The 23217-nt window shown below is 43.8% G+C and overlaps 2 protein-coding genes across 3 annotated transcripts in view; one reads left to right on the top strand and one right to left on the bottom strand.

Moving 5' to 3' along the window:
• Positions 1-3429: 3429 nt before the first annotated feature.
• Positions 3430-23217, bottom strand: part of TEC (tec protein tyrosine kinase) — a 103378-nt gene continuing 83590 nt past the window's right edge. For both annotated transcript variants that reach the window (XM_084856828.1, XM_084856823.1), the window contains one exon: positions 3430-3510. The gene's annotated coding sequence lies outside the window, so the exon portion shown is untranslated. The remainder of the gene's footprint in view (positions 3511-23217) is intronic.
• NIPAL1 (NIPA like domain containing 1) lies at positions 8477-23037 on the top strand. The gene is given in 7 exon segments (XM_084856846.1): positions 8477-8563; positions 14131-14397; positions 16818-16874; positions 18143-18233; positions 18768-18928; positions 22405-22994; positions 22996-23037. Coding segments are annotated over 7 exon segments (1251 nt in total). The 5' UTR covers positions 8477-8520.

Below are 23217 nucleotides of genomic sequence, written 5' to 3'. Positions count from 1 at the left end.
ATAGGCTACGTAAATCGTTACGTAGCCTATCACAGGTGACTTTGAAGAAAAAAAAAGGCGCGTGCGCAAATGGCGGCGCCCATGGGCGCCACCATTTGCGTTCCTTGTTTGGGCAGGGGTAGTCTACGTAAATCTTTACGTAGACTGTTGTTGTTGTTCAGTCGTGTCCGACTCTTTGTGACCCCATGGACCATAGCACGCCAGGCCTTCCTGTCCTGCGCTCTCTCCCGGAGCGTGCTCAAGTTCATATTCATTGCACCGGTGATGCTATCTAGCCATCTCATCCACTGCCGTACCCTTCTCCTTTTGCCTTCAATCTTTCCCAGCATCAGGGTCTTTTCCAGAGAGTTTTCTCTTCGCATTAGATGGCCAAAATATTTGAGCTTCAGCTTCATTATCTGTCCTTCCAATGAGCAGTCAGGGTTGATTTCCTTTAGGATTGACTGATTTTACCTCCTTGCAGTCCAAGGGACTCATAAGAGTCTTCTCCAGCACCACAGTTCGAAAGCATCAATTCTTCGGCGCTCAGCCTTCCTTGTAGTCCAGCTCTCACAGCCATACATTACTACTGGGAAAACCATAGCTTTGATTAGACGGACCTTTGTCGGCAAGGTGATGTCTCTGCTTCTTACTATGCTGTCTAGGTTTGCCATAGCTTTCCTCCCAAGGAGCAAGCGTCTTTTAATTTCATGGCTACAGTCACCGTCTGCAGTGATCTTGGAGCCCAAAAAAGTAAAATCTGTCACTGCTTCCATTTCTTCCCCTTCTATCTGCCAGGAAGTGATAGGGCTAGATGCCATGATCTTTGTTTTTTTAATGTTGAGTTTCAAACCAGCTTTTGCACTCTCCTGTATCACCCTCAACAAGAGGCTCTTTAGATCCTCTTCGCTTTCTGCCATTAGGGTGGTATCGTCTGCATATCGGAGGTTGTTGATAATTCTCCCAGCAATCTTAATTCCGACCTGTGATTCATCCAACCTGGCGTTTCTCATGATGTACTCTGCATATAAGTTAAATAAGCAGGGTGACAATATGCAGCCTTGTCGTACTCCTTTCCCAATTTTGAACCTCTCGGTTGTTCCATGTCTGGTTCTTACTGTTGCTTCTTGACCCTGGTACAGGTTTCTCAGGAGACAGGTAAGGTGGTCTGGTACTCCCATCTCTTTCAGAATTTGCCACAGTTTGTTGTGATCCACACAATCAAAGGCTTTAGCGTAGTCAATGAAGCAGAAATAGATGTTTTTCTGGAATTCTCTTGCTTTCTCCATGATGCAGTGAATGTTGGCGATTTGATCTCTAGTTCCTCTGCCTCTTTGGAACCCAGCTTGTACTTCCGGTAGTTCTCGGTTCGCATACTGCTGAAGCCTAGCTTGTAGGATTTTGAGCATCACCTTGCTGGCATGTGAAATGAGTGCAATTGTGCGGTAGTTTGAACACTCTTTGGCGTTGCCCTTCTTTGGAACTGGAATGTAAAGTGACCTTTTCCAGTCTTGCGGCCATTGTTGAGTGTTCCAAATTTGTCGGCATATTGAATGCAGCACTTTAACAGCATCATCTTTTAGGATTTTAAATAGCTCAGCTGGAATACTGTCATCTACCCATGCCCAAATAAGGAACGCAAATGGCAGCGCCCATGGGCGCCGCCATTTGCGTATGTGCTTTTTTTTTTCCCAAAGTCACCCGTGATAGGCTACGTAACGATTTACATAGCCTATCACGGCTGACTTTGAAAATCTAGCCGTGATAGGCTACGTAAATTGTTACGTAGCGTATCACTTTTTTTTTTTTTACTTTACTATGGTGGTGTAATGGCGGTGGCGGCAGCTGGTCGGAAGACCGGCCGCCGCCCCCGCCGAAACACCGTCGAAATACCACCGGGACCCACCGCCAAGAGGGACATTCGAAGGAGGTAAGTCCCATCCCAGGGGGGGCGGAGAATTTCACCACCAATTTTGGGGGGCGGAATGCATTGGCATTCGGCCTCCCGGAGATTCGTGGAGAAATTCTCCGCCATCCCTAAACCTTACACCTCTTTTAGATTCTTCGACAGATAAGAGCAAGGACTGCTCAGCTTTCTAGCTGTGATGCTTTAACTTGAGCAATTCTTTTGCAAATCTTACTGTTTCTATTAGGTCCTTACAGACATCTTCTAGCGGGGCCAGGCAACCTCCCCCTTTAGCTCTGCGATAAGCTCACACAGACCCAGACATTGCTCTGTCTTTGTTCTTTTAATTTTGCCACAGTCTTTAAGACTTCAAACAAATTTCTTTCTTTAGAGTTTACAACTTTTTTTTTTTTTTTAGCTGTTCTCCATGGTTATCAACATTCACTTTATTATATACCTTGGATACAACATTTTTTCAGCTTCCCCCAGTTGGCCAGCCAACACTAAATGTCACCCACTCCCCATTACAAAACTTTATGAGCTCGTCTTTTGTCATCTTGACACCATAATCTAACTTAAACTTATTCCAATTGCGCAAACAACATCCCAAGGGTGTCTGAGACTTTTCTTCAGGCCTAGTGTGGGATCCATCCATGACAGCAGTGGTTTTAGCTAACAATTCGTGCGCTTCGCCCTCCTCTGACCCAGCCTGTCGCCAGGGTAGGGAAATGCAGATTGGGGCTCCTCACTCGCTTCGCCCTGAGGTGTCTCGCACAAATCTCGACACACACACACCACTGTCCCGCGAATTCCCCGAATGTAAGTTGTCACTTACCCTGAAATCTTAGTACTCCACCCGCAGCTGCGTTCAGCTGCCTCATGGATCCACTGTTGGTACCTTAAAAGAGTGCTCTCAGTCTCCCTTACAATGGCGTTGGTCCCCAAGCGTCTCCCCGCCGCTAGGGAGGGAAAGGCAGTATACGTTAACCGCCTGTGGCCACTTCCCCACCGCGGCCCCTCGGCTTGATGCACGAGAACGCACTGCAGAAGGCACAATCTGAGTCACGGCACCAAATGGTTAGAAAAAGTTCTTGCTTCTGATCAAATGAGAGGCCAGGCAGGCGACAGTGGCGCCAACAAAGTTTTATTGATCGTTTTGCAAAACGGGTGCAGAGCAGTCTGGACCCAGAGCGTGGCACGCCCAACCCTTTTATAGCCACCCATAACGGCTCAGTATTTTTCCATCAGCTCTCTCTCTGCGCATGCTCTCGGCTTAAGCTGACTCATTGGTCACGTGGCATGCCTGTGTGACCGGGTCACTAGCTACTCATGGTGTCTTTTCTTTTTATCTAACAGCAACACAATAAGAAAGGATGGAGTTAAACACAGGTGAGTGCTCAGAGTCCCTATATACTCTCTGACTACACAGGACTGGGATGAAAGTCTAGGCCCCAGGCTGTAATATGCACCTTGGTAGTGGAGCTGCTGTATGAGGATACAAGGTGGTGTCTGCTCTCTCCTTCACTGGTTGGTTCCTTTCTCTGTAATCGCCTTACTTTCTTTGTTCTCTCCCCAGTCTTCAACTCTTCTCAGAATCTCCTGTCTCTCGCCCAATCTTCTCAGACCTTAAAAAAACCAAAAAAACCTCAGTTCCCTATAAAGCACTGTGTCTTAGGCATTCCAGAGGGGGCTACAGTGAACAGGGTTACATGTACATGATTGACTACCACAATATGCGCTACTAGCTACTAGCTGGGATTACTATAAAGGGGGATTTGATAAATTAATGGAGGATAGGTCTATCAGTGGTACTGGCTACTAGCCTAGACTTCATGTTCAGGTGCAGTATGCCACTGAATTCCAATTGTCCGGAGGGGAATGCTATTCTCTTCATGCCTTGTTGGTGGGCTTCTGAGAGTGGTTGGTCACTGTGGAAAGTTGGATGCTGGATGAGACAGACCTTTGGTCTGATCCAGCTGGAACTCTCTCTTTCTCTCTCTGACAGCAACTGGAAAAATGAACTGGCAACATAGACAAAGGTGTCTATGGTTTTATGTAGATTAGAGCTACTTAACAGACAGAGCTATGAACCTCTGTGAGTGAAGGAAAACAATTCTCCCTTGGTTCAGTTACATTAAGCAAGCATTTAATTGTATTGGTTTGCCAACACAGCTGCCTTAGTTTACAGGCACAAGAATACTTATGTACTGCATCCGTGACCCACGCAGTGCCTTGGCCTATGATCCCTAACAAATACAGCAAATGCAATCCTCCAAGCATGACATGGTCATCTTAATTCAGATCCAATAGGATACTCAACTCATACTCTGGGCTGTCATTACATGAGAACCAGTGTCTGGCCAATGATCAAACAAACCATGGTTTGTTTTCTCAGTCCCTAGGTTGTCTCCCTCCTCCTTTGCCTGCTCCCTCCCTGCATTCCCAATGCCTTTGCAGTGCTGCAATTCTAGCATGTAAAATGGCAGCAGCAGTGTGTGTGTGTATTGACTGCTCTTGTCTGCTGCCTCTGTAGCCTGGTGAAACAACCCATGAACAACCCACAGTTCTGGGTTTGCACATAATGACCTACAGTTCACAACCAAACAATAAACCATGGGTTCTCTTTATGGGTTGTTCATACTTAACAACCTTTATATAAAACCCATAGTCCTGGGTTAGCACTTAAAGACAACCCACATTTCAACAACCCATACTGTAGGTTGTCGTTACGTGTGAAGCATGACACTGTGTAGACATTTAAAGGCTTGCGCTGTGAGGCATGTAAATAGTCCACCTATTCCTTACATCCACTGTCTGCTCCACCTGCTGTGTGACATACCTAGCGTCTTGCTCACTACACCAGATGTAGGAGGAGATCAATTAAAGGCCCAGGGAGAACTGATGGGAGAGGCCTTTAGAGTCGGACACGACTTAATGACTGAACAACAACAACAAACATTCTTTAGGGCCAATAAATACTAAACAAATGGATTTCACACAGATATATCCAATTCTTGATGCTATTTAAAACAGCAGTGCCTGATATTCTTTAAAAAACTTGATTTTTGTTTTGTTTCAAGTATTGTCCAGTTTCTGAAAGCATTAATTGGTCTGGTACTCCTGCTGCTGCATTTGCTCTGAGAATAGGGCTCTACATTTCTCATAATCTTAGTGAATTGATTCTTCAAGTATTGATCCTTATGTAGCCAAAACAGCATCACCCACACACAAGAGGAAAATATCAGTGGCCTTGGGAAAACCCAACGGTTTACAAAACTACAAAAAAAAAACCCCAACAAAAAACCCTACAGGGGAGGGAACCCAAATCAATTGTGAGAGCTGAGCATGCTCTGTAGCCACTGAATACTGCCTGACTGTTGAAGGGGTGTGTCTGCAAAACCAGTGGGAAGGGGAATGGAATACAGTATCCTGGGAAAAGGCATAGCTGACTGGTTGGAACTCTGAACAGGAACACTACACACTGAAATATTTTGCACTTATTCCCTCTAATGGCAAACCCAGGTGGTTGAGTGCCTGTCAGTTTGGAATTGAAACCCCCAAATAAGGCAATTTGGGTGGGTGGCAGGGTGGGGACTACCTAGGTACACAGAAGTATTTAAGTTTGTGAATTAAAAGGAAAATGTTTTTTAAAAAACCAACAAACTGCCCAGGTACCAGTAAATTTACAGAAAGTTGATGGCAGTTGCGTCTTCCAAAAGACAGATGTAGGGGGCAGGGGAGGATCTAAACCAGGCGTAGGCAACCGTTTTAGGCCTGGGTGGTGGCAATATTGGCAATTAGAGAAACTGTTCTGGGCACCGCCACAAAATGGGCCCATTGCAGATGAAAAATGTGGCCCAAAGGCATGTGTGGGAAAAGAAGTTAGGAGCAGCTAGAGGCACTCTCTTTGCTTTGAAGTGATCCCAGCTGCAAGTAAGAAATGATATTTACAAAAAATAAAAAGTAGGAAGGATAGGGCATCTCAATAGGCATTAAGAAAGGCATCCGATGGTGCTGTGGCACCTACCTTGGTCTAAACAAACTAGAAATCAGGCTACCAAACCAAGTCTATGGATGAGAGCAGTTTAACACATACAGTGTTTGTGTCAATTGGAAACAAGGATAATTCAAAAACTAAGAAAAGAAAATGGAGGGCAGCGGGAGAGAGGGCGTTTGCCTGCTCAAGCTCCTGACAGTTTATAAGTACCCTGGAAGGGGGGGATTAAGGGCAGGATGACTTTCCAATCTCCAGAACTGCATGCCCCTCATTATAAAGCTTTTAAAATATTCAGATTTGGCAGGCCTCTAGCACCATACAGCACACCAGGGGAAGGAGAGGAATAAAGGTGCCCTATATCCCTTTCCCACTCCTGAAACTCCTGCCCCTCCCTTTCCCCCCAGCCCACTTCCTGAGAGGCCTAAACAAGGCTTCTTTTTCAGGCTGACTAGAACAGGAGAGCTCCTTAGGGATGGGGATAAACCACAACATTTTGTTGCAGGCACCACTTGTATTCCTTATAATCAACAATTTGAAAGTGAAACTGTGATAATTAATAGGTTTTGAACTCAACATCTGCATTGGTTATCATAGAGCTGCATGTTTCCTCAGTAGGGCTGTGACCACTTCTCCCCCACTGAGGGATAAATATCCTACACTTTGCAACAAGTCAGGCTTTGCCTATAGATAAGCATAAAACACTCAGGCTGCAATCCAGTAACCACTTACCCGGGAGTAAGTCCCATTGAACTCCATGGAGCTTACCTCTGAGTAGGACTGAACCATCAGTGTAGTGGGACACCATCAAACAACTACATAAAATTGCTAAAGTAATTTTTCCATCAGAGAAAATATAGGCAACAGTTATATAGCTGCCCTTGCCTCCTAAAGTGGCTTTAAGAATCAGCCCTAAGAACAAGGCACATGGACACAATCTGAAACAGTTTTGATAACAAGTTATAGGATTATGGAATGGAGATTTGAGCTTTGTTTCTAATAGCAGCATAATTTAGAATAAAAAAACAATCTTAATATTGTATCTTTTTTGTCATGGACCCTAAAATTTCATTCACTAACATGCAATATGTACGAAGTATGTATTGCTGAAACTTTACTATGGAATTTACTATTACCCATGGGTGTTTCCAGGTGGAGGACTCTAATAATTAACAATCAAAAGATATTGTGCAGCCATTTCATCTTTTGTTCCTTAAAAGTTTTTTTTTCTGATAAGAAAAAAAATGGGAGAAGTAGTGAGAAAACTACAAATGGAAGATGATGTAATCTGAATCCACCATAACATTCCATGAATGAGGCAGTGTGATTGCATAATAAAAGCCTCATCTAGAAGCATCCCCATGTATTGGCAATTTAACTGATGTATTTAAGAAGTTATATATGGCTCCTTAGTAGGTCCCCCAACACACATCTCCATGGTGGTTTGTCTAGGGATGAGTAGGACCAAAGAGTCTTGAAACTGCTCTGTAGTCAAACAAAGGCACACTGCAAAAGTAATTTTCTGGGTTCTTCCAGACAAGGCTTTAATTGTGCAATCATCCTGCCTCATTCAAGAAATTCTATGGGGGTCCAGATATTATTACCTTCCATTTGTAACTCTCTTGTGTTTCCCCATTGCTTCTTCCATCTTTTTTCTTACCACAGAAAATATTTTAAGGAGGAAACAACTTTTGGTAGCGCCAAAGATGAAAATGGCATAGCTGCATAATGTTTCTAATTGCTAAAATTAAGACCACTTCATCTAGAAACATCCATTTTGCAGCTCTTCCATATTTTCATCCTTAACGCATTTTCAGTGGTGAGAAAAAAAGACGGAAGAAGCAGTGGGAAAACACAGGGCAGATATGGGTGGAAGACAACATTGCCTGGCCCCCTGTAAAATTCCTTGAATGAGGCGAGGTCATGGCACCATAAAAGCCTCATCTGGATCACCCAGCGTGTTTCATCCTGTTAACAACATTCACACATGGAACACATTTTGGACTTTCAGCCTCAGTTATGCTTTTTAGTGTCATGTGAAAGAAGTGGTCTGATTACAGAACTTGGGGTAGTCACCCTCGTTGACTTAAAGCGCTGAATATACGCGTGTGATGTGATCGCGCGTATGCACCTTCTGAGTTGTTCTCAAGTTGGAACACTTTAGAAGGGGGGGAACCTCAAAAGCAGACCAAAGAGGGAGCTCCAGAAGGCAAGTTGGATTATGAAAGTCATCGGGAATATCCTCAAACTTTCTAGGGAAAACTGGCTTTGCGCAGAAGACTGGTTTGCCAACAGCAGCTCCCAAAAAGACCTTTCTCGCAGACTGATGACAATGGGTGCGGAAATGTGGGAAAGCTTTCCCTCGACATCAGCCCCGAAAGGAACTCGTGCGAGCGTCGCGCGCTCCCTCGTGTAAGTCATCATTGTTACGCCACAATGGTCTGATGCAAAAAGAACAGGCACTGCGGAGGCCGAGGGTCCTCCCTTCCCACGCCCGCTCCTCGGCTGGGATTGGCCGGAGCTTGGTTAGCGAAGGAGAGGCTGAAAAAGTCGCTCCGTCTTTTAAGACGAAAGGGGGCGCGGCGCGGGTTGCGGCGTTTCCGCAGGGCGCTTGGCTGCTGTGGAAGTCCCGGGCTCCGCCATGGGGGAGAAAGTGGTGCCGCTTCGGGAGGCGTGCCGGGAAGGTAAGCCGTTGTCCCCCTCCCTCCCCCCTCCGCATTTCTTGGTGCTTAATTTCTACGGTGAGAGGTATGGGTAGAACTAACTTACAATGTACGTTGAAAAAGGTCCCGGGGCTCCATCTTGATGGAAAGCTATGGCCAGAAACCCAAATTCTAAGCGCATGGGGGTAGCTATGATTACTTAGCGTGGAGGCAGCATGATCTCTGTACATGTTCGGAGGCATCCACCTCCTCACATTCCTCTTACACTCTGTGCTCCTGGCATTTAGAGTTGCCAACTTGTCTAGCAGGGTTCTTTTGCCCTTAACACCTCTGGGCAAACAAAAATTCAGCGGGTGCAACCTTTCTCTGGTATGCCTGTGGAGGTAGTGACGGGGGAAGTCATACATTCAGGGGCGGGCAACTTGTGGCCCTCCAGCTTGTTGACCTACAACTCCCCTCAGCCTTGGCTAGCATAGGCAGTGGAGAAAAATGATGGGAGTTGAGGTTAAAACATCTGGAGGGCCACAAATTGTCCACCCCTGTTGTACATACTGAATTACTGCCCGTTGTAGAAAGAGAGCCTTTGTCACAATCAAATAAAGCGGTGGCAGCCCTATTGGTAATTTCATACAGGCTGAGCCTAAGCCTTTCTTGAAAGTCCCCCCCCCCCCAATCCTCCTGCAACTTTGAAAGCCTCTGTACATGTTGGGAGTTTATTATAGTTGCTCAGTATTGAAAGATATTTACTCTGTGGGTATGAGTGGATGTACTCTTCGCTATTGTTCCTCATGATGCACCAGGGCCAAGTCTTGCCATGAATGATGCCCCTCTGCTGTTACAAAGGAGTGGGGAGAGGAAATGGTCAAGGATGAAGTTGTTGTTGTTCAGTCGTTCAGTCGTGTCCGACTCTTCGTGACCCCATGGACCATAGCACGCCAGGCCTTCCTGTCCTGCGCTCTCTCCCGGAGCGTGCTCAAGTTCATATTCATTGCATCCGTGATGCTATCTAGCCATCTCATCCTCTGCCGTCCCCTTCTCCTTTTGCCTTCAGTCTTTCCCAGCATCAGGGTCTTTTCCAGGGAGTTTTCTCTTCGCATTAGGTGGCCAAAATATTGGAGCTTCAGCTTCATTATCTGTCCTTCCAATGAGCACTCAGGGTTGATTTCCTTTAAGATGGACTGATTGGACCTCCTTGCAGTCCAGGGGAGTCTTCTCCAGCACCACAGTTCGAAAGCAAGGATGAAGAGGGAAGAGCTAATTGAGAGTTCAAGGATGAAGAGGGAAGAGCTAATTGAGAGTTATACTTGCCTGAAGGGAAGGAAGGATAAGGGAGACCTATGGAGGAGAAAAGGAGATAGTAGTGCAGGACTGCATGAAGCAGGGCTTAAAAATGAGCCAGTTTACTAGGCCTTATTCCATTCCTGGAATATCTGAAAGGGAGAGTGGCTTTCTCATTCCACACATCTGAGAAGAATTAGAAAACCTGTCAAGGAGGTGGAGAGAGAGAAACAAGTGCAAGGGTTTATCTGAGGTGAGTTATGCAAATAACACTCTTCTTCCCACCCCATTCTGGTGAAAATATCTTATTAAATTGTTGACTATTTTCTGCAGTTTAATCTGCCACCTTAGGCTGCCTCACCCTCAATAGTGGCAGAACGACCCTACAGGAGTGAGGCCATATATGGGTCTTGAATGCAAATGCAATTCCATGAATGTGGGATCTTAATTAAAAGGGTGAAACGAACTACAGGGTGATGATGGGACTGGACTGAAGACAGGAGTGATCCAGGGCAGGGCAGTGTACAGGAAGGTGGGTAGGGGGCCATTTATAGCATGGAAATGCATTGTTTTTTCATATTTATCATGGCAATAGAATGGACTTCAGGGAATTACGTTGTTCTCTTTTTAACTTTCATCACTGGCTGATCACCTAGACTTGTGAAATGTTTGTCAGCTATCCAGTGATCTTTTCTTATTACCTTGTCTGGGAGTTACCCAGTAGTAGGCGATTGTATGATGGCTGTTGCTAATTTAAACTGAACACATGAGCATGTTTTTAGGATACTAACAGTTTATTGAAGTTTATTATTTAATAAGCATGCCTCTTCCACTGTTAGGTACAGCATCTGTACAAAAAGTCCACCTGGACTGGATGTAAGCCTCCAGTTTACACCCCCTTTTATGTATGTTTGGATTGGTGTTGCTGAATTGGTTGTAGCAAATGGGAGAAGTGTGTTTATAGGAAGCGAGGTGGTATATCATAGAATCATAGGGTTGGAAGGGGCCTACAAGACCATCAAGTCCAAGCCCCTGCTCAATGCAGGAAGCCTGATTCCCAGGCAGTCTCCCATCCAAGTACTAACCAGGGCTGACCCTGCTTAGCAGACAAGATCAGGCATATCCAGCCCTTTGCTCGTGTATGTGTAGCACAGAAAACAAAATAGGCTGTTCTGTTCGGTAAGAGACTATCTGACTTGAAATCTACACACATGCACACATCATGAGGAGTTATTTTCTATTGAAACTGAGGGTAGTCATCACAACAAATTAAGAAATGCAGCCCAGAATTCTATCTGATGAAACTCCACAGCTAAATGAAATGTGTACACGCTGTGAGTAAATATTCCAGTGTTTGCTCCATACTCCTCCCTTGCCTCTCCTTCCTCTTTCTTATATGCAAGATTACAAGCAAGTCATTGATCATATTGTTTGGTGGTTAATTATGTCAGCTTGCATGTATGCTTGCCCACAGCCATCTCATTTCATTTTCAGAAGCTCTTACGTACAAAGCTACGTTCTACAACTTGCCCCTTAATCTCTGAGGCCCTTGGTGGCAAATAGTTCTACTTGCAGGCCACTTTGAATGGAACTTGGTAGGCTGTGCCCCATGCTGGGTTATCTGCTGCAACCTTATTTCAGTGCCCACACTCGGTTTGGCAAAATGCAATGCAAGTTAAGGAGCAAGTCAATGAAGCCAGGTGGAGATGGCCCAAGCCAATGCAAATAACACTCTTCCTCCCACCCCTTTCTTCTACACTGCATGAAATGGCAATGGAGGAGAGAAAGAGGAGCAGGCAAATGAACCTGCTGTTTTATGCACACTCTTTCTCTGGAGGAAGGACAATAGAATAGAATAGAATAGAATAGAATAGAATAGAATAGAATAGAATAGGAAGGACAAGAGACCTCTTCCAGAAAATTAGAAACATTAGAGGTAAATTCCAGGCAAAAATGGGTATGATCAAAAACAAAGATGGCAAGGACCTAACAGAAGCAGAAGAGATCAAGAAAAGGTGGCAAGAATATACAGAAGATCTGTATAGGAAGGATAATAATATCGGGGATAGATTTGACGGTGTGGTCAGTGAGCTAGAGCCAGACATCCTGAAGAGTGAGGCTGAATGGGCCTTAAGAAGTAGTGCTAATAACAAGGCAGCAGGAGATGATGGTATCCCAGCTGAACTGTTTAAAATCTTGCAAGATGATGCTGTCAAGGTGATGCATGCCATATGCCAGCAAATTTGGAAAACACAAGAATGGCCAACAGATTGGAAAAAATCAACCTATATCCCCATACCAAAAAAGGGAAGCACCAAAGAATGTTTAAACTATCGAACAGTGGCACTTATTTCACATGCCAGTAAGGTAATGCTCAAGATCTTGCAAGGTAGACTCCAGCAATTCATGGAACGAGAATTGCCAGATGTACAAGCTGGGTTTCGAAAAGGCAGAGGAACTAGAGACCAAATTGCCAATATCCGCTGGATAATGGAGAAAGCCAGGGAGTTTCAGAAAAACATCTATTTCTGTTTTATTGACTATTCTAAAGCCTTTGACTGTGTGGATCATAACAAATTGTGGCAAGTTCTTGGTGGGATGGGGATACCAAGTCATCTTGTCTGCCTCCTGAGGAATCTATATAACGACCAAGTAGCAAAGGTAAGAACAGACCACGGAACAACGGACTGGTTTAAGATTGGGAAAGGAGTACGGCAGGGTTGTATACTCTCACCCTACCTATGCAACCTGTATGCAGAACACATCATGCGACGTGCTGGGCTTGATGAAGCCAAGGCTGCAGTTAAAATCGCTGGAAGAACCATTAACAATCTCAGATATGCAGATGATACCACTTTGATGGCTGAAAGCGAGGAGGAGCTGAGGAACCTCATGACAAAGGTGAAAGAAGAAAGTGCAAAAGCTGGGTTGCAGTTAAACCTCAAAAAAACCAAGATTATGGCAACCAGCTTGATTGATGACTGGTAAATAGAGGGAGAAAATGTGGAGGCAGTGACAGACTTTGTCTTTCTAGGCGCAAAGATTACTGCAGATGCTGACTGCAGCCAGGAAATCAGAAGACGTTTACTTCTTGGGAGGAGAGCAATGAGAAATCTTGATAAAATAGTGAAGAGCAGAGACATCACACTGACAACAAAGGTCCGCATAGTTAAAGCAATGGTATTCCCCGTAGTAACCTATGGCTGCGAGAGCTGGACCATAAGGAAGGCTGAGCGAAGGAAGATAGAGGCTTTTGAACTGTGGTGCTGGAGGAAAATTCTGAGAGTGCCTTGGACTGCAAGAAGATCAAACCAGTCCATCCTCCAGGAAATAAAGCCAGACTGCTCACTTGAGGGAATGATATGAAAGGCAAAACTGAAGTACTTTGGCCACATCATGAGAAGACAGGATACCCTGGAGAAGATGCTGATGCTAGGGAAAGTGGAAGGCAAAAGGAAGAGGGGCCGACCAAGGGCAAGGTGGATGGATGATATTCTGGAGGTGATGGACTCGACCTTGGGGGAGCAGGGGGTGGCGACGGCCGACAGGAAGCTCTGGCGTGGGCTGGTCCATGAAGTCACGAAGAGCTGGAAGCGACTGACCGAATAAACAACAACAAACATCTCTGGAGGGGATGGGAGATGGAGGAGTGCATATAAAATACTTATTTGCTTTCATATACCTTTCTACTTCTGAGGGGCTAAGTACACATAGCATGCAATTTTGCTCTGTTAGAAGTATTTCTATCCTGCCTTCCCATTAAAAGCAACAACAATGGCCAAGGGACCTTAGGGCATATTTAAAACAACATCAACGCTGCAGCAATAAAAAACTAAAAGCTGCAAGTTAAAAGGCAGATGCAGAGATGATAGAACCGCGCTACTGTGGCCTGGCACAGCACAGGAGCACAGCAACGCGGTTCAGATTCAAGATTGGAAAAACATTTTCTTCCACTCACTCCCATGCCCCGGGACAAGTGGGGTATAACACACATACCAGAAGGCTTAAAGTAGTATCTGTCACTAATTGGGACCTTGTTTTTCACCATCAGGTGTCAAGTAATATATTGTTCCCTCTGATTTTTATTGATGTTGGGTTGTTTTCTGTTACTTCAGTTATTATTCCTTGCCTTGGGAATTGCTGTATTTAAAAGCAGTCTGTTAATCTTCTAAATGTAATAGTAAGCTATACACAAAGTATGGAGTAGAGTCAGGTGATGCATTTGACATAAACATGCAAATAGTTTCTCCAGAGTCTTTTGTAGATGTGGATTTGATGTGCTTAAATAATACATATTTTTCTTCCTTCAGGTGAGGTGTTCCCTTTGATTTGCCCCAACTCTCATCACGCATGGTGTCAAATCCTCAATGTATCAGAGCTACAAGCTTCTTTCTTTGCCTATTCTGGAAAATACCCCAATGAAACAATGCTGAGTGTGTCTACGCCCACAGGAAGCAAATACAGTTTATATGTAGGTGTGGCCTTGGCTATAGGCTCCAGCATCTTTGTTGGTTCCAGCTTTATACTGAAAAAAAAGGGTCTTTTGCAGTTGGCTGAAAAAGGATTCACTAGAGCTGGTAAGAAATATTACTACTTTCATAGAAATAATCAAACTCCTTAAAAAAAAATGGGAAAACTCAAACCCAAAAGCACAAATTGTATTTTTAAAATGTGTAGTTTAAAGCTTAGCAATGTAAAGATTATATCCAAATTACAATATTATGGAAAGCATAGGTTCAATTCTTCACATGGTTGGCAGCAAACTAAGTGGTTTTCTCTATGGTAGATGGGTTTAAATAGCAGCTGTAAGGCAAGGGTGGGGAACCCATGGCCATCCATATGTTGGATTCCAGTTCCCATCAGCCCCACCCAGCATGGCCATGATCAGGAATGATAGGAGTTGTAGTCCAGCAACATCTGGAGTGCCACAGGTTCCCCATATCTGCTCTAAGAAGTAGGTAACACTTTACCTATTGTGGAGTTGTGAGGAATGTATTATGGGAGCTTGCTTATTCACTTATTTAATACACTTATTAGTGACTCTTCAGCTAAATCAGTTCTTGAAGCAACATAAAAATAATACAAAATAAACTTTGGACACAGTCCTATCATGGTTACGCAGAAGTCCTACAACTCCCAGCACTATCAAATGCTATTAAAATGCATATCCATTTGTGGAGGACGGATAGAAACTTCTCGTGTCTGGGAGATCTGACTGAATGACAAACCTGTTAGCTTTAGGGCGCAATCCTATGGCTGCTAGTCAGTGGCTAGGCGGCCATAGGATAGGTCCGTTCCCTGAGAAGCGACCTCCACCCACTCCTGCATTGCCTCCTAGGCAGCGTGGAACGGCCCCATACTCCGCACTTGGAAGAGGAGCGCCGAGTGGCAAAAATGAGGCATGCAGGGGCGGGAAGGGCGGAAGTCCCGTTCCGACTCTTCCCATATGTCATCCGGCACCCCCCCCACACACCCTCCTGCAGCTAGACAGATGAAATCAGCTGTCTAGCCGCAAATGCAGGGCATCTGAAGCACGGAGGGGATGATCCCCTCATGCTTCTCCTGCCCTGCACTGGATAGGTGATCACCTCCAAGTTCAGAGGCGGCCACCTGTCCCAATAGCACTGCGCCCTTATAGAAGTAAAAAAAGGGAACCATGTTGGTGTATTAGGGGGAAAATGTTTGTCCTTATGAAGAAATTATTAATTGGAAGTAATTCTTCAACTTCTTCAAATAAATAGTCACTCTGCTGTTGCTTGTTCTGGGATATGAGGAAAATAAAGGTTCAAATGATTAATGTAATGTTTGATCTAATTGTTGGGAATATATTTGTTAATTGCAGATAGTCTTGAACGGTACCAAGTAATTTCAGGAAACTCATTTTCAGTTTCAGGGTTTTGGAATAATACTTAAATTGACTTTTTCTAATTTAAGTGAGTATGTGTTAAGATTCAATATCACTGGATCCTCACTCATAGATTAAGATGTATCTGCTATCTTTCAAATGACAACTGTTGAAGACATAAAACCATTCATGCTAATATTTTATCACATTATTTAGACCAGCCTCCCCCAACCTGATGCCCTCTATATGTTTTGGACTACAGCTTCCAGCATTCCTGACCATTGGCCGTATTGGCTGGGGCTTATGGGAGTTAAGTCCAAAACATTGGGATGGCACTAGTAGGAAAAGGCTGCTTTAGACCTACACTAAGATCAAAAACTATTGGAAAACTATGTTAGATCTCATTAAAGGACATGACTCGTTTAGATATTGTTTACCAATACAAAATGGTTCTGTTTGGTTAAGAAAGGTGGTTATAGAATCAGATATAGGCTTAATATTAACTTTATTGGTAACAGCAAAAATAAATGTGGCCTCTAGTTGGAAAAAAAACAGTGGTTCCTGGTATCTCTGAATGGTTCAGTAAGTATGGAATGTAGCTTTTACACTGAAAGTATGTAAGAGCCCAAGCTGGAAATGAAATGCAGTACAATTCTATAGTTGTCTACTCAAACGTAAGTCTCATTAATTTCATTGGGGCTTACTCCCAGGTGAGTGAGTATAGGATTGCAGCATTACTTAATCAGCCTATAATGATGGTCAGTTTTCATAATATACTAGATCACAACGTTATCCCTATATTTATCATATTTTATCTCTAATAAGCATTTTCATATATTATTGCACTGAGTTTGTTTTACAAAATGATGATTTAAAAAACTTTAAGTCCAAACAGGAACAATATATTTATTAGCACCAACAAAATTCAACTAAAATAACAAGGTTTAACAATGGCATTTAGAGGGCATTGGTTAATTTTGTCTGTAGTTTAAGATGTTAATGGAGTAAGCATTACACAGAAACATGCTTGGATACAGAAGCTATGAAGGCTTCCCCTTTAAAAACATAAGAACTAATAAGAGGGTGTGCCTCAAAGGCTTTGTTAGATGTGTTCCTGTATTATTTAAACTGAAAATAGTTATTTTTTTCCAGGACAGGGTGGGTATTCTTACCTGAAGGAATGGCTGTGGTGGGCGGGGCTGCTCTCAAGTAAGTATTAAAGTATTTCTATGTCTAATAGTATAAGGGTAGCTCAATATAACTGCTTGTCAAAGGAAAATGTGTGTTTCTCATAGCAAAATCTTAACACGTGGATATCATACACTGGTTTTCACAGCAATTATAGCCCTATTGAGTTGTTTTCCCCCAAAAGATTACTGTTGTGTGGGGGAGAGTGGGGGTGAGCACATTAGCTCCAGCCCTCTCCTTTACGTCCCCCCTTGCTGTTCCTGTAGCCTTCCATGTGTTGGGGGCTTTTCTATTCAAGTAGGCATTCCATGTGACTCAGAACCCTGGAAGATCAGGGTTCTAAATTGCATGAGCAGTCTACTTGAGTAGAAAAGGCTCTCCATTGAAGATATTAGCCCCCAACATGGGGGCTGCAGAGATGGGGATATGCGGGAAGGGGCAGGAACAGTGGGCTTGTCTCCACTTCCCCCTTGTGTGATGGTAATCATGTCAGTGAGAGCAATGGAAAAAGGCTTATGTGTGTACTTGATTGGGGCAGGTTTCCCAAACGAGTCTACACTGGTGTTTTAAAGATGTAGGTACCCTTGAGTGTAAGGTCCGCATATTATGTGTTTGCTAATGGGGGAATGCCAGTATTTCTGGTGGCAATCATAATGTGTAGAAGTGCCATAAAATGTTAACCATATCTGTGAAAGAAAACACAAGTTTTACTTGAAACCTCTATTCCAGAATTCAAGATCCTCAATTCTGTTTTTCTTAATTTTCTATCGTATTTTTCTTAGTTAACAGTGTGATCTTGTGCACAACTGTTGGGAAGTAAGTTCAGTGGAGTTCAATGGGACTTACTCTCCAGTAAGTGTGTATAGGTTTTCAGTCTAAATCTCCTTTTACGCACTTTACATTTGTGAATGAACGTAAGTAAGGCTGATGCAAACGATTTGAGGATTCTCTCTCAAGAGGTTGCTAAAATCTTATAGCACTTTGGCTGTTTTTATTGCTGATGTTTAAGTCATAAGCTGGCTCTTCGAAAACCATCCTCCCGTTACCTTTTCATACATTAATATGCCAGTGGGGGATTTTACAAGTGGAGCTGTTTCAGGGGTGATAAGTAACTTCATATTACTAATCCTGGTAATATCCAAAAGTTGTTTGTCTCACATGGGAGGGCAAAAAAGCATTGATGGAGTTAGTATAGGCATCAAGAAGTGTACTGGCACACAGTCACAACAAGGTGTTCATAATTGTTAAGAAAATCTCAATTTCTCTACTAACACTAGTTTCTTTTGCAGTGGGAATAGGAGAAGCAGCAAACTTTGCCGCATATGCCTTCGCGCCAGCAACCTTGGTAACCCCACTGGGTGCACTAAGTGTTCTTATAAGGTTAGTAGGAATTTATTTTTACTCATTGGGACATCCACTACATTACATTAGGTACTCTATGGCTTGATTCAAATGATGGATTGTGAATGAGTTGTAGACTCTTGTCCCATTTTAGTTATATCATTATAGAAATTTCTACCCTGCCCTTCAAGCAAGTTCCCAGAACAGCTCACAAAACTAACAGCAAACATAAAGCAGCCTTACCGGATCAGGCCAGGAGTCTGAGTGCTTTGTTGCGCTCAAAATACCTCACTCTTCCCCAATACCTTTGCCCCATATTGCACTCTGTCTTTCATGCTCTCTTCTACTCAGGTGGATTGTCCACATTTCTTCTTCATGTGGACAGTTTTGCAGTCCAAGTCTGTAAAAATAGTCCTTCAGCTGACTGTAGTGTTCTCTCAAATGCTAGAGCCATATATGTACAGTACTTTTCTCGTTTCTTATTAATTCGGGCTATTCTGAACATCAGGTTTTAGATTTGCTATTTTGGTTCTGTTTTTGTTTAATTCTTTCTTTCTTTAAAAATCCAAACAGTGCAATATTGTCTTCCTATTTTTTGGATGAAAAGCTCAATATTCATGGGAAGCTGGGATGCATATTAAGCATTTTGGGGTCTACTGTGATGGTAATTCATGCTCCTGAAGAGGAACAAGTCACATCGTTGGATGAAATGGAAATGAAGCTAAAAGATCCAGGTATGTCATATAGATAACTACTTTTGAATGAGTAAATGTACAATGAAATAGTTATTTTTAATCTTGCTGTTATTTTGATTTCGTCCAGAATCTGTTCCTTCATTGGACAAATGGATTTAAGACTGTGCATGCTCTTCTCTACACGCACGGGCCCCTTTGCAATGGTACATCCAGCCTGAGATGTTGGGTAGACCTGGAGGCTGAGTAGGCACACCTAGTAGGTGAAAGGATTCTGTTCCCTCACTGCACCCAGGCGTAGTGCAATTGGAGCCTTGTGTAAACCAGGCTATAGCATTTCAGGTCAGGCTTGGTATCAGACACCACTGTGCTTTCTCCCTCTACATAACTAGCACCAAACCAAAAATTAGGGAGAATCATTGTGGAAAACAGAAATGTCATGTGGTATCTTAGGGCTCTCTTCTGACACCTGGTCTTGACTTCTAAATATAATATGCAGTAGGCAGGACCCCCTATGGTCCTCTTCTGCTATGCAGATAGGTGAAGGAGTGCGCACCTCGGCAGAGATCAGGGAGCTAATCTAGTCAGGCAGTGAGCCTTGACATTACTGTGTACTCCCCCTGCTTAATTATCTGAGCATACATCCTTGCTCTTTTGTTCTGAAATAACGGAGGGATGGAGTCACGCAGCAGCTTTCTCTTGTTCTGAGGCAATGTTGGGCATGTGAAGCTGCCTTATGCCAATGCAAACTTTAGGCCCATTAAGCCTCAGTATCTACAGCAATTCACAGTCTTGGACAGAGGTCTTTCCCAGCCCTGCTACCTCAGATGCCAGTTTTGTATGCACAGTGTGTGCTCTGCTGCTGAGCGTGCTTTTGAATTTCTCTTGGGGGCTGTCTCCGCAACAATGGAAAGAAGCCAGTGGTGGCTTACCTGGATTTTTCAAGGAGCCAGCTTTGGTCCATGCAGGGCTCCACAAACGAGTGCACTGCACCATTCTAAGTCCCTTCACAGGAATGTAGTTCTGGGTGAGGTGGGGGGATTGGAGTGAATGTCATCAGACTGGCAGGGGCTGATCAACCAGTGAGAGAGGCTTCCCCCTCTCCAATGCGAGAAGCTTCCCGTCCTTCCTTACAGCTGACAAAGCTGCAAATGATCGAAGCTTTGCATTTATTACTCCAAAGCAAACATTCAAGAAACACAGGTGCCTTCTTTCTCTCCCTGAAGTTCCTGATGCTGCAAACAACTGAGGCTTCAATTAATTACTCCCTTACAGATGAGAAAGCACCTTTGACATAGCACTTCACAGCCTTTAGGAGAGTTAACCCTCTGAATACTTGAAGCACCGTGGCTCCAACTAGCCCCCTTCCTAATCCCCTTTCTGCTTTCCGCTGAAGCTGTCAATGCTGCAAAGGATCGAAGCTGCGAATAAATTCTGAAAAGCAAGAAAGGAAACATCAAAGAAATACAGCTTCAACATTAAAGCAACTAAATGCATTATTTCGATGCATGGGAATCTCGGTAACTTCTGGAGTGAACATTTCGGGAACAAGCCTCATTGACCACAATGGAAGTTACTTCTGAGTAGACACACACGTTTGTGCTGGGAAATACAGGGATGGCAAACCAGCCTCCTTTCTAACCCAATACAGTGCAGAGTCGACGGTGCAAATTAGTTACTTCTGAATGGCAATAAACCAAACAATGGAGAATCGCGGCTTCGAGATAGTGCTTTACAGTCTTTAGGGAATTAGTGCTTAAAATGTGCTATTTCGATTGAGGGGGATCTCTGTAAATTCTGAAGTGCACATTCAGGGGACAAGCCTCGTTGACCACAATGGAAGTTATTTCTGAGTAGACACTAATTGGTTTGTGCTGGGAAGCACAGGGACAGGAAACAGCCGTTGACCACGGTCATAGTGAAAGGCACACCCCTGGGCAGAGCTAGCATACCCAAGGTAAACACGGGGTTGGGACACACAACAGCTATACCACAGAGAACCCGACTTAAGGAAAAGAATTGGACTTAAAAGTCTCAAGAAATCTGTTTTTTCTGTGAAAAGCTCCAGGGTGGCTGTGGGATGGCGACGACATCATGTGCGCCGAATGACCTTGAAACAGAGCCAGCTTGCAGCAAATTGACCGTGGAGACACCCCCTTGGTTGAGATATGTGTGGGACTTGGTCTTGAGAAAAGATCCATCATGAGTTAGCTATTTGCACAGAGTGCTAGAATCCAGTTGGAGCACTAGAAGGCAGGCACAGATTTTCTTCTTACTGTGTAGCTGCATAGAATGATTGTGTGCATGTTTTTGCTTATATCTCAGTCGGGAAAATGGCTAGAGGCTTTTCATTTTTTAAAAAGTTGAAGCTGAAATATCAGGAAAGGGGCCTGGAATCTCCTTGAGAAGGATGTTTTCCCCTGTAGCTATGGCCCTGCTCAGGTAACTGGTAAATACCAGTGAGGTTGTTGAGAGCAGGGTTCCAAAGGGACTTAGAAGGTGACCAGACAAATACCTCGTGAAACATTTTTGTCTGAGTGGAAATAGTCACGAACGTCTTAAGTCACTTGCCTCGTATTATGGACCTTGGAGAAAATGATTTGACCTGTAATTCTCTGCACACTTACCTGGGAGTAAGACCCACTAAATATAGTAGGACTTCTCAATAAACATGTATAGGATGTTGTAGTTGGTGTATCTTCTTTTCCAAAACATTTAGAACAAATTTTGGAAGCCAATGTAATCAGAGGTGAAACACTATCCTTCAAGGAAAACCATCCTGGCTAGGGAGGAAAGGATCAGCAAGTGTGCTGAGCAAATTTGGTTTATAGCTATGCTGTTTTCGTTTCTTTTTATAATGCTAACCTTGCTGCATAGTCTTTATTAGCAAATAACTTTAAAAGACTAATTATAACATATGCAAGATGCTAAAAGATACTGGCTGTGATGTAGAACCTCATAAGTGCATACAGCTTCACTGGAGGCTGTGGAAGATGGAGCTCCTCGCACAAAGCTCTTCCCCATTTCCAGCTGGTCATGGGGAAGCTTTAAATGTACACATGGGCCCTACCTTGCCATGCTGAAGCCACTCTATCAATCGAGTGGACCCAACTATATTGTCTCTAATCAATTATTCATTTTTATGTTGTGTTGGTTCCAGAGCCAGAAGTCATTCTGCTCATGGAAGGAAAGGGGCTATCGATCCAGCAAAGGTCTTCACCCAAGGAAGAGTGCGAGGAGACTACTTTCGCCAGTTACTCCTACACCACTTCCCACACTGTTTTGGAAGGTCTCCCAACACTCTGGAGTAGATTTTCAGGGATTGTAGTGGGAATCGGTGAAAATTGCCTCTTCCTCCCCTCACCCCTTCCATGAGTGGGATTCCATGAGCAGAACTCCTCCTTATGGGTGTCTGGAGCCAACCCACTCAGTTGATCAAATTGTCATAGACATTTTTATCACTGCTTAATTCACATTATATAACTATTTCCCTCTCTCTCTCTCTCTCCTCCAAACAGTGTTCATTGCATTTGCCGCTATAATAATTGTGACCGCGCTGGTGCTCATTTTTGCTGTTGCTCCAAGGTTTGGCCAGACGAATATACTGGTGTACATCTCCATTTGTTCAGTGATTGGTGCATTCTCAGTCTCCTCTGTCAAGGGGCTGGGCATTGCAATTAAAGACATGCTGTATCAGAAGTCAGTCTTCCGACATCCACTGGTTTATATTTTGGCGGCAATCCTGGTGCTGTCTGTCAGTACTCAGATTAACTACCTCAACAAATCATTGGATGTGTTTAATACGTCTTTAGTGACACCCATTTATTACGTCTGCTTCACAACCACGGTGGTGATCTGCTCCATCATCCTCTTCAAGGAATGGAATAGCATGGAGCTTGGAGATATCATTGGGACCTTGAGTGGATTCTTCACCATAATTATTGGCATTTTCTTTCTGCACGCTTTTAAAAACGTCAGCATCAACTGGAGCCAGTTGGCATCTTCAGTTAAAAGAGAGCCCATCTTGCCTCTCCATGGTTATGAGGTTCACCATACTTTATTGGAGAACATGGAAGCTCCAGCCTTGACATGTGATGAGGGTACTACTCTTGTTCAGTCAAGGAAGTGAACAACGGGATGGCCACCATTAAGTCATCTCTAACTGTCTGAACACTAACTTGGCAAAAGTCAACTTCAGAAAAACTTATAACCATCACCCCAGGATGGTACTTGGTGGAATAGGAAGCCGTCGCTAGAGTCTGCTCATGGAACAGAAAGGGAAGTGTGTTAGTGATAAAGTTTCCATGTATTCCCCATCTTTGGCAGCATAT

The sequence above is a fragment of the Heloderma suspectum genome, chromosome 5 (genome assembly GCF_057233095.1).
Source record: "Heloderma suspectum isolate Gila_16-S chromosome 5, 16-S_ref, whole genome shotgun sequence".
Classification (NCBI taxonomy): Eukaryota; Metazoa; Chordata; class Lepidosauria; order Squamata; family Helodermatidae; genus Heloderma; species Heloderma suspectum.
The sequence above is the reverse complement of the archived record's forward strand: the minus strand, read 5'-3'. Positions and strand labels throughout refer to the sequence as shown.